The sequence below is a fragment of the Sciurus carolinensis genome, chromosome 3, assembly GCF_902686445.1.
Source record: "Sciurus carolinensis chromosome 3, mSciCar1.2, whole genome shotgun sequence".
NCBI lineage: Eukaryota > Metazoa > Chordata > Mammalia > Rodentia > Sciuridae > Sciurus > Sciurus carolinensis.
In genome coordinates, this window is record NC_062215.1 from 34,797,462 (window position 1) to 34,810,181 (window position 12,720).

Here is a 12,720-nt window from a genome sequence, read left to right on the forward strand (position 1 = left end):
AATGAAGCATATAGTTGAAAGTGTGTTAATAAATTTATTCATTCATATATCAGCTAACATTTACTAAGCCAAAATTTCTTGACTCTAAAATAGCAAAACTGTTCAAATGTGTACATTTAGTTAAAAATAACGAAATGGTTACTTTAGATATTGATCATCCAACTATGTTGATAAATCAACAGAAATTCAGAAATTGTATTTTGAAGAGTTCAGAATTTCTTCCATGTGTAAACAGATATTGATTCTTGCTTGTTTTATGTTTAAGAGATTTTTAAAAAGTAGGTTGTCACAAGGAAACATGAGTTTTTTTTAGAAATGCTGTTTAAAAATTTTTCACACTATAAATATCATTGCATAGATCAGAATACATCAGTAAGCAACTAAAGTAAATGTGTTATCAGTAGTGCAGATCCAGTGTTTTCCCAGTCCTCATTTAACTAATTTTTTAGAAAAAATGTTCCTTTTCTTTTATTTTCACTTAGTTGTCAAGAACCACAAGGGGTCTTATTTTCACTTCAAGGCAGGATTCTTCCATATTATTCCACATATCTGTGACTATTTGTGTACTTATTCAGAGTTTGATCCTGAAATATAACCCAACCTCTTGAGGTAGAAATACTGTGTCAGATATAACCAAATGAGAAAGTGTTTCAATGAAAATGATATTTTTGATCTTCTCATATTTGTTTGAATAGAGCAAGAATTTTTGGGTGCTTTGGCACATACCTGTAATCCCAGCAACTTGGGAGGCAGGAGGATCACTAGATCAAGGTCAACCTCGGCAACTTAGTAAGACTCTGTCTCAAAATAAAAAGTAAAAAGGACTGGGGATATAGCTCAGTGGTAAAGCAACCCTGGGTATCCAGTAGCAAAAAAAAAAAAAAAGAAAAGAATTAAAAATAACCTATTTTTGAATAAGCAAAGATGTTATTTAGAAACTCTTATTTTTCATTTTTGTTAGTATTTAAAATGTCCTTTACTTTATTTCTAACTATGTCACCTATAGGCATGTCAACTAAATAAACTTTTCTCAAATATTAATGTCTCATGAAATCAATAATACAGAATCATCTTTAGATGGAAAAATATGATGGATTTTACCTATGAAATAAATTATGTGAAAAGATTACAAAAGATGGTAGTCTGTTTTGGCAGAACTATTTAAAAGCATTAAGACTTGAGTACTGGCTATTAAAGTGAGTAAATGGCAATATTATAAAGTTAAACACATGCCAAAAAACATTTTCCAGAGGTCTGGGATTGTAACAATACCATTAATGAGGGCAAAGAGGTCTTAATGCAATTTGCACTTTCTAAAGTTTCAAAAAGAGTCTTTGAGTTAGTGTATTATTAATGTACTGAACATCTGGAACTGTGTAAAAGCTATGGACATTGAGCAAATGCAGGATTTCCCCACTAGTTTGCATTCTTACTTATTGCCTCCCTAGTGAAATACTGGTTTTAAGAAGTTTGAAAAAGTAAAATGACAATGTCCAGATAAGACACAGACATTCCAAAGTATCTTTTAATTTGTGAGATTTGACTTTAAAAAATTTTGCCTCTGAGATTAACAAGTACAAGTAATGTGAACACCAATTGGTGAATTAAAATCATCTCCATCACTATATGTTTGCTAGTCTGTGTAGATAGTATGGACATTGTCATTTTACTTTATGAACTATTACGTAAAATAGTATGTAACAGATTTCATATTTTTCACATATGTAAACTCTAAAACTTAAGAGACAGTTCGGTGTCAGTGTACTTTCCTTAAAGTTATTTTATATTTAGGTACCTGGTTAGAATATTTAAGAGAATTTAATAATCATTTGAGTATTTGTATGTTTAGTTATTACTGTAATTTCTCTGGCAAGAAGGAAATAATTTAGCTATATAACTGCAATTTTAGTGTCAGCGCCAATGAGAATGGAAGAACTACTGAATTAAATATTCTGTTACTTGAAATTGAAAAATTGTTATAGAAAATTATCATGTAAATAATCAGTGTTTTTGCTATAGAACTATACTTATACTCCCAATTCACATGTAGCCCGTGAAGTTGTTAATGGAAGGCTTTTAAGGTACTTTAAAAAAACCTCCACTGAAGAGATTGAAATAAACACACTGTACTCACTATAAATATTGTCTCATAATCATCAAAGTACCCCCTCTTCAAAGTGTTCCTTATATTTCTTTACCTGAACTAAAATCTGGAGATACCCAGAGGATATTCTACTTTCCTGTCAATTCTTTCAAGTTGTGACTTTTTTTTTTTTTTTTTATGGGTGGGACACCAGGGATTGAACCCACTGAGCCACATCCCCAGCCCTTACTTGTATTTTATTTAGAGACAGGGTCTCAGTGAGTTGCTCAGGGTCTCCTTAAGTTGCTGAGGCTGGCTTTGAACTCTATCCTCCTGCTTTAGCCTCCTGAGCTGCTGGGAGTGCGCCACTGTGCCTGTCATGACCATTTTTTCCTCTCAATTTACAGATTTAGTATCCTATCCACTCTGTATTTTGCTTTCTGAACCTTTACATATGTATTTTAAATAAGAAGGGAGGGAGGGAAAGAAAGATGGGGAGGAAGGGAAGAAGGAAGGAAAGGGAAAGCTTTGGGAATCATTAATAAAAACTATAGTCTCTTGAGCACATGTCTTGTAATCCTATTACTCTTTCCCCTTCGTTTTTATTGTCATCTAACAAATCACCTGAATATTCTTTTTTGAGGATTTTGGTTCCTGATTTTATAGTTGTTCTTTCTTTTCCTTATTCTCCTCCCTGACTTTCCATTATTTTGGACCTTCCTTTTTTCTTCATTTATTAAATTTATCCAACAATTATTTATTGAGTATTTTCTATGTGTCAGGTACTATTATAGGTACTAGACAATCAGTTGTGTGCAAAACAAACAAAAGTTATTGTCCTCTTATACTCCAGGGAGTAGGCGGCAGGAGAGGGAGGGAGGGAGGGAGAGAAACCAGATACACAGAAAGATACCAGTATGTTAGATGATGTTATGAATTGGATGGGGTCTCACCAAATTTCTTACGTTGAGGCCCTAAACCCTAATGTGGTTATGTTTGAAGATGGGGCCTCTAAGAACATAATTAAAGTTAACTGAGGTCATGAGGGTGGGGCCCTGATCTGATAGGATTAGTGTCCTTATCTAATAGGATTAGTGTCCTTAAAGGAAGAGGCATCAGAGGGCTCCCTTGCTTTCACCTCTGCTTAAGCACAGAGGAGAGGACATGGAGAAAAGGCCACTGTCTGTCTATAAGCCAGGTGGAGAGCGCTCACCAGAAATCAAGTTGGTGAACATATGGTTTTTATATTCTCATCTTCCAGAATGGTAAGAAATAAATTTCTGTTGTTTAAGCTACCCAGTCTGTGATATTTTGTTATGGCAGCCTGAGGGCACTAATATAGATGGTGGTAAGTGCTATGTAGAAAGCTAAAGCAAGAAAAGAAGAAAAGAGAATTCTGGGGACTTGAAAAATGGTTTGGAATTTTAATTGGATGGTTTAGGAAGGCCTGTCTGAGAAGGTGAGATGGAATAAAGGTTTAAAGGAAGGAAGAGGGAATGTTAGAGGGACTGATTATATTGAGCAATTAGGAGATAGTGCGGTTGTAACAGTGTTGGGCTGAGATAAGGGGAATAGGATATACAACTGGAGAAGTAGCTGGGGTAAAATCATGGCTCAGTAAGAATTTAGATTTTATTCTGCATGCCATAGGAAGCCATTGAAGGCTTAGTTTTTAAAGGATTATAATGACTGCTCTGTGGAAAATGGACTGAATCTACAGATCAGAGGGAGAAGCAAGGTGACTATTTAGCAAAGTCTCCTGTAATAATTTAGATAAGAGATGGTGGTTACTGGTACCATTGAGGTAGCAGTGAAGAGAATAAGAACTGTTTGAAGTCTAGTTATAATTTGAAGGTTTGTTGATGAATTAGGTGTGCAATATGAGAGAAAGAGAGAAGGTAAAGTTTTCCTGCTGGACCCTTTTCTATGTGCTTTCATCTATATTCTTAGTTTCATCTTTTGTCTTGTTTTCCTAATTTATAATTTAGTTCTGACCTTTCCTAAGTACCACACCCATATATTCAACTGCCAGATCAACATTTCAATTTGGATATCTTAAAGGCAACAAACTTGTAATCTTTTCTTCCAGTCTTGGCCCTTTCCAGTGTTGCCCATGTGATTTAATGATACCGTATATTTGGACTAATCAGATGTGATTTAATGATACCGTATATTTGGACTAATCAGATACCAGTGGGGCATTTGTGAACCTTTTTCTCCCTTTCCTGTCTTATCCAGTCCAACTACTTTATTAATTTTATTTTATAATTTTTTTTAGTTGTAGATGGACACAATACCTTTTAATTCTATTTATTTATTTTTATGTGGTTCTGAGAACTGAACCCAGTGCCTTAACACATGCTAGGTGAGCTCTCTACCAGTGAGCCCCATGATTCTAAATTTTAAATATTTTTATAACTTGATTTCTTTCTCTATGGTATAATATATATCTTTTTTTAAAAGGTTAAATCATGGCTCACATGTAAAGTGGACACATCAAAAATTTTATTAAACTCACTGATTAATAAGGAAATGAACATGATGGTAAGGGTAATTCAGAAAACATTTGAAGGGCAATATACTTATAGGCAATTAATAAAAGAATAGAATATAAGATAAGTGGCCTGAATACAAAATAGGTTAATGTGCTTTAGGCTAGTAAACTGTAACTTTTGGTTATCTTTTCTCTTGGAGAGAAATAATTTTAATTTCTACTGGGCAAAAATATACAAGTTAAAATATAATTTTACTAAGTCCAGGTTCTTAGTAATAAATGGTAAATTCAACAAAATGTGTTTCCTTTAGATACTTCTGTAGTGGAGTCTTTTCCTCTGTTTGAAATAGAAAGTTTGTGCTGCCTATTTTTATTTTAATTTTTGCCTTCCTATCAAGTTTTGGATATTTTTTCTTAACTCTTTCTAATTCAAACCACCTTTATCTTTGGCTTACTTTATTGGTAGCCTAAATGTATCCGCTCTTATTGCTCCTCTTATTTATATTAGCAACGGAGTAATGTAGTTTGATCTCTGTTTTTTTAATTGTGAAATATGTGAGTATGTAAGTGTAATGTGTATATTTTAAGAAATAATAATAACATGGACATCTGAGTATCCACTACTCTATGAGTTTTATATTGAGTTAAATTTTGCATATTGTAAAGACAAGATTTTTTTTTTCTTTTTTAATTTTTTTTTGTAAAGACAAGATCTAACTTCAGTTTTGGCATATCATTATCTAGTGTTTCCAGTTCTGTTTGCTGAAAAGACTGAGTTGTGTATTATCTTCTTAGTAGACATAAAAAAAGCATTTGACAAAATTCAACCCACTTGCTTGATTAAAAAAAAAAAACTTTCAGTAAACTTGGTATACAAGGAAGTTACCTCATAATAAAGCCCATATCTGTAAAGCTCATAGCTGACAACATATTCACTGGTGAAAAAAATGAAAACTTTCAAATAAGATCAGCAAAAAGCAAGAGAATATTTCCTCTCACCCTTAAATATGGTATAGTAGTAGAAGTTCTAGACAGAGCTATTAAACAAGACCACCAGAATAGGAAAGAAAGAAGTAAAATTGTTGCTGTTTACAGCTAACATGATCTTAGATATAGAAAACCCTAGGGGGCTGGGCTTGTGGCTCAGTGGTAGAGTGCTTGCCTGGCATGTGTGAGGCCCTGGGTTTGATTCTCAGCACCACATAGAAATAAAACAAAAAAAGATCCATTGACTACTAAAGAAAAAAAAAATTTTTTTTTTTTGTGGTGCTGGGGATTTGAACCCAGGGCCTTGCACTTGTGAGGCAAGCACTCTACCAACTGAGCTATCTCCCCAGCCCTGAAAAATATTTTTAAAAAAAGAAAACCCTAAAGGCTCCATTAAAAATCTGTTAGAACTAATAAATTCAGTAAAGTTACAGAATAAACAAAAATCAGCTGCCTTTTTGTACACTAACAATAAACTATCTGAAAAGGAAATTAGGGAAACTATCCCATTTGCAATAGCACCAAAATGAATAAAATACTTTAGAATAAACTAAGTATGTAAAAGACTTATATATTAAAAACTATAAAACACTGATGGAAAAAATTAAAGATTCTTTTTGTTGTATACTATTTTGATTCCTTTCTTATTTTCTTGTGTTTCTACAATGGCAACCAAAACATAAGGAATCTCTACAACTCAATACCAAAACAATAACCCAATTGAAAAATGGGCAAAGGATTTGAATAGACATTTCTCCAAAGATGACACAGAAATGGACTACAAGTCTATGAAAAGACGCTCAACATCATTAATCATTAGGAGATACAAATTAAACACTGAAAATAACAAGTATTGTCAAGGCTGAGAAATCAGAAGGATCCTTGGGCATTGTTGATAGAAATGTTAAATGTATTTTTCATCATGGCCTCTCTACTTATACAAAAAAGCCATTGGGATTTTAATAGATTGCATGGAATCTATATTTGTTTTAGTTTTTCTGTATATGTTTGGTAGACTTTAGCACTGAAGTCATCAGGTCACAGGTTTTCTTTCGTAGGTCACTTTGTTGCTGATTCAGTCTTACTAGGTAAAACTCAGACTTTTCAAGATCAACTTGGTAGATCCTATGTTTTCAGGAATTCATCAGTTTCTTCTAGGTTATCTGGTTTGTTAGGACATCATTTTTTTTTTGTTTTTTTTTTTATTTATTTTTATTTATTTATTTGTTTATTTATTTATTTATTTGCGGTGCTGGGGATTGAACCCCGCGCCTTGTGCTTTGCGGGGCAGGTACTCTACCAACTGAGCCATATCCCCAGCCCAGGACATCATTGTTTAATCTTTTAAAATCCTTTTTATTTCCATGGCATCATTTATAATATTTCCTTTTTTTTTCTGATTTTAAGCTCTAGTTAATCAATTTTCTTGTTTTCAAAAAAACAACTTATTTTTATTGATTTATTCATTTATTTTTTTCTGTTTTCTATTCTTTCTTTTCTGTTCTTTTTTTGTATTAGGGATTGAACTCAGGGGCACTCAACCACTGAACCACATCCTCAGCCTTATTTTATTTAGAGATAGGGTCTCACTGAGTTGCTGAGCTCCTCACTTTTGCTGAGGCTAGCTTTGAACTCGCGATCCTCCCATCTCAGCCTCCCAAGCTGTTGGGATTACAGGCATGCACCACGGCACCCGGCTAATCTTTCTTATTTCCTTTCTCCTACTGTTTTCTAGTTTCTTGAGTTATACCTTTAGTTTATTTACTCGAGATCTTATTCCTTTTTTAATGTAGGCATTTATACTCACTTTCTTCTCAGTATTACTTCTGTTGCATACTTTAAGCTTGGTATCTTATGTTTCATTTTTTTGTTGGTCTGAAGATAATTTCATTATTTTCCCCCTGTTTTGAATTTATTTTTTAAAATATACATATTTTTAGATGTTGATAGACCTTTACTTTATTCATTTATTTATATGTGGTGCTGAGAATCAAACCCAGTGCCTCACGCATGCTAGGGGAAGCGCTCTACCACTGAGCCACAACCCTAACCCCTGAATTTATTTTCAATGTTTTTATTAGTGCATTATTGTTATACATAATGTTGGGATTCATTCTGATATAACCATGTATGCATGGAATGTAATTTTCTCCACTTTCATCCCCAGTACTTTCTTTTTCATTCCCCTCCTCCTCCCTCTGTTCTCTTTCCTCTACTCTAATTGGTCTTCCTTCTATTTATTTATAGGGTTTTAAAATTGGTGTACTGTGGTATGTTAATATATGTACATAGCATAGTTCGGTCAATTTCATTCTATAGTTCTTCCCCTTTCCTGTTGTTCCCTCTCCTTTTCTCCTCTTCCGCTACTCCACTGATCTCCCTTAGGTTTTCATGGGATCCTCCCCTACTTTTTTTTTCCTTATTGTACTTTAGCTTCTGCATATGAGAGAAAACTTTCGACCCTTGACTTTCTGAGTCTGGTTTATTTCACATCTCACTCCAGTCAGAATGGCAGTCATCAAGAATACAAATAATAATACATGCTGGTGAGACTGTGAGGAAACAGGTTCATTCATACATATTCTTGGTGGGACTGCAAATTAGTACAACTACTTTGGAAAGCAGTGTGGAGATTCCTCAAAAGACCACCATATGACCTAGCTGTCCCTCTTCTTGGTATTTATCCAAAAGAACTAAAATCTGCATACTACAGTGATACAGGCATATCAATGTTTATGGCAGTGCAATTCAACATAGTCAAGTTATGGAACCAGCCCTGCTACCCGTCAATAGATGAATGGATAAAGAAAATGTGGTATATATACGCAATGGAGTTTCACTCAGCCATAAAGAATGAAATTACGGCATTTGTTGGTAAATGGATGGAACTGGAGAATATCATGCTAAGTGATTTCTTTCTTTTTTCTTTTCTTTTTTTTTTTTTTTTTTTTTTGTTGTTTTTTGTGGTGCTGGGGATTGAACCCAGGGCCTTTCACATGTGAGGCAAGACCTCTACCAACTGAGCTATATTCCCAGCCCAGTGATTTCTTTTTTGAACTATGCACATACTATTCAAAACTGTACTGCTTAATTTCCACATATTTGTGCATTGTCCGATTTTCTTTTTGCTGTTGAATTCTACTTTGATTTCATTGTGGTTGAAAAAGATTCATGGTGTTGATTGTAGTCTTCTTAAATTTTTTAAGACTTGTTTTGTGATATAATGTAATCTATGCTAGAGAACATTCTGTGTGCAGTTGAGAAGGATGTGTATTCTGCTGCTGTTGGGAGAAATGTTCTGCATGTGTCTGTTAGGTCCTTCTGATATCTGGCTTGTTTAGATTTTCTGTTTCCTTACTGATCTTCTGCCTGGATGTCTTATCCATTATCAGAGGTGGACATTGAAGCCTCCTACTATTATTGTGTGAACTCCTTTCAGTTCTGTCAATATTGCTTAAAATATTTGGATTCTCTGATGTTGGGTACACACATAATTATTAAATGTTCCTGGTAAATTAACTTGTTTATTCTCATGTAATTTTTTTTTTGTCTCTTATGACAGTTTTGATTTAAAATGTATTTATTTGGTGTCATCAGTTTTGCTGCCCCTACCTTATTTTGATTATAAGGAATAATCTTTTTCCCAACCTTCTATTTTCAGCCTATTTGTGACTTAAATCTATAGTGAGTCATTTATCTATGGGATTAAGTTTTTGTCTATCCAGCCATTTTATGTTTTCTGATTGGGGAATTTAATCCATTTGTATTTAAAGTGATGACTAATCATTTGTTTTCTTTCATTGTGTAACCTTTTTTTTAATTGTAAACAAATGGGATACATGTTGTTTCTGTGTTTGTACATGTCGTAAAGGCATACCATTTGTGTAATCATAAATTTACATAGGGTAATGTTGTTTGATTCATTCTGTTATTTTTTCCCTTCCCCTCCACCCCTCCCACCCCTCTTTTCCCTCTATACAGTCCTTCCTTCTTCCATTCTTGCCCCCCTCCCTAACCCTAACTCTAACCCTAATACTAACCCCTCCCACCCCCCATTATGTGTCATCATCCACTTATCAGCGTTATCATTCTTCCTTTGGTTTTTTGAGATTGGCTTATCTCACTTAGCATGATATTCTCCAATTTCATCCATTTGCCTGCAAATGCCATAATTTTATCATTCTTTATGACTGAGTAATATTCCATTGTGTATCCTTTTTCATTGTGTATCCTTTTTGTCCCATTTTGCCTCTCATTATCTTTTTTCCTGGAAAATAACAAAAATAGTTTAATAACTTCTTAGCTATGTTTGGAAAACTAAAATAGTTCTTCCTTTTTAATTAAGGTAAATTTGAGTGATTTTTGTGTGAGGAAAAGTTTTGTTCAAGTTATAAAATTTACATTAACAGTGTTTTAAAGTTGTATGTAAACCTCTAAGGCAACCTAGAAAAATATATTCTGTATCTCTGCTTTCTTTTTGTTCTTGCCTAGTCCCTTAATTATGGTCTTACAAATAATTATTATATGCTGAAAATTTTGTTTAAAAATTGGATAGAATCAACAAACTTTAGAACTAACTCAGATATATCAATGAACTCAACAGCATTATCTTGCAGACAAGTTTCTTAAAGACTCAGTAATATGTAAAAATTTTGTTTTCCTTATAAAATTTTAAAAATGGAATCAATGTTCCGTATTGTGCTTTGTTATTTTGGTACTTAGGATTTATTTTTGAATCTATGACAATTTGCTTATGCATAAAATTCTGAAGTTCTTAGAAACTTAAAAAAAAGAATGTTGCTTTCTTCAACTCTTATAACAAATTTGAAATAATTGGACTTATCATACCTGCTTTTAAATTTTTTAAATCATGTTTAATTCCCTAATATTCTGAATTATTTTCTATTTAATGGGAAAAAAATCTCTGCTGGATTTCTTTAGTGGAAATTTTACACATTGAACTAATTGTTATTTCTCAAATTTTCTTTTTAAAATAGATTTCTTTTAATCTAGTTTTGGTATATATCCTTCAGTTATCAACATAATTGACTAGCCCAAGGAGCATGAGAAGGTTTTCTCCAGATCTTGAATATTTGTGAATTATATTAAAAGTTGTTATCTCAGGATCAAGGAATCAAAGATGAAACATTGTCAGTGTTTTCAAATATAGAGAAAACAGTATATCATGAGTTAAATTCCATTAAGCATTAATAGTTATGCAAATTCATGACAGTTCATTTGGTTTTATATATTTTTGAGATATTTTATCCTTTTCTCAACCTTTTCTAATTTTAGTAGAGAAATTTAAATAATTTAATAAATTATAATGAATGTCATTGATTCTTCCAGTCTTCCCTGAAAATCCAGTGTGACTGTTGCTGTAAATACTGTCAGGAGTTGGTTTTTTGTTGTTTTGTTTGCCTATACTTTGTAAGCACTGGTGAGAGACTTGGATTCAGAAACAGGACATAATCCAAAAGCAGATGCTAATAGCCAATTCACGATGTGCTCAAAATAGAAGACTTTTAGATTGATGATAACCCTACATTACCATCTTATAAAAATGGGTTCATTTTCATTCTTTAGGGAATTTGCATTAGTTTCTTGCCTACATTGTGAAAACTGGTCCACATTGTATAGAATGTGTGTTATACAACAATGGATAAAACGGTTGAACTTAAATCACACTCAGTACTGTTGGCTTTTGTCTTTTTCATCTATTATCTTTTGTCTTTGTTATTTCAATTTTTTTTATATTGCTTTATTTCACTTTCTAGATTCTTGAAAATTCTTTTAGTTTCAAAAATTTTAAATAAGGATATTCTAAGCTATAAGATCATTTTAAGTGTTGCCTATGCTGTATTTCAGGTTTGAAATGTGAATTTTTTTTTCATCATTCATATCTAAAGATGATCCTCTGCAATCCATGTTTTTTTAAGAATATGAAGTTTAGTGTTTGGGCTTCCTATTTTTTTCAATTACTTCATATTTATTTTTAATCTAATATTCCATTATTAGAATGTGTTCAATTTAATAAAGTTTGCTTGAAATTCATTTAAATTTCTTTTCTAATAGAGCCCATTGTTATTTCTATATATATTCCATACATGCCCATTTGTTTTCTATTGTTGACTGAGTCTTCGTTTATATATTTTTTCAATTTGAGTTATTAATGATCACATTTTCAAACAGTGAGCTTAGTTACCTTTGTACTTAGTAAAATGATCTTAAGAATCTTCATTTAAGGATTCTCTTGTTAAGAATAGTAAGGAACTTTACCTTAGACTTAAATAGTTTAAAATATATCAACATTAGAGATTGAGGGTATAGCCTAGTAGAAGAGTACATGCTCAGCATGTGCAAAACCCTGAATTCAGTCCCCAGTACCACAAGAGAAAAAAACAATTCTAACAGAAGTAATTTTTTTTTCCTGCTTTTGAAATCACCATGATGCAATAATAGTAGTAGCAGCAGCAGCAGTAGTAGTGTTAATGGCAAAAGTTCTGGTAACAGAAGCTGATAACATTTATTCAGCTCTTACTATGTGCCAGGCACCTTTCAAACCTCTTTAAATTTGTTAAGGAATTTCACCCAATAGCAGCTGTATGAAATATTGCTTACCTTATATATAGATAAGAAAAAACACAGGAAAGTTAATACATTTGCCATAATTACATTATAATCATATTAGCTCTAAACAAAGGTAAATTTGTTCAGCAGGATACACAAAAATTTAATATTTTTCTTTCCCTGTTTTAGCTATTAGAAAAATTAAGAGAACGTTGGCTCTACACTGGTTTGTGGCATAATCTGGAGTTGGTGAAGACAGTCATCGTAGAACCAAAGGGAGGAGAAAAAACTGATTTTGATGAATTATTGCAGGTGTACTATGATTCAATCAAGTATAAAGGAGAGAAAGGTAACTGGAAATTATTTCATGGTCAATGAAAAGTATTTTTTATTATAAAGTAAGAAGTCAATATTAGATATTAGAATTTCATTTCTATTATATTTTTAAGTGAATTGTAGTTAGGAGAAAATTTATATTTTCTTATCTTAGGGGAAAAGAAAATAAGAAATTCTTTTGTTTGCAATTATCTTCCTATAACATTTTCACTTGTGTGCGCCAATTCCACTTTTAAGAACAGCATGCATT

At 32.6% G+C, this 12,720-nt stretch overlaps 1 protein-coding gene across 1 annotated transcript in view; it reads left to right on the forward strand.

The window, feature by feature from the left end:
* The window catches only part of Brip1 (BRCA1 interacting helicase 1), a 179,818-nt gene that overhangs the window by 118,437 nt on the left and 48,661 nt on the right, over window positions 1-12,720 (forward strand). The window contains 1 exon segment of the mRNA XM_053743362.1: window positions 12,324-12,483. Within this exon segment, the coding sequence (XP_053599337.1) occupies window positions 12,324-12,483 (160 nt within the window).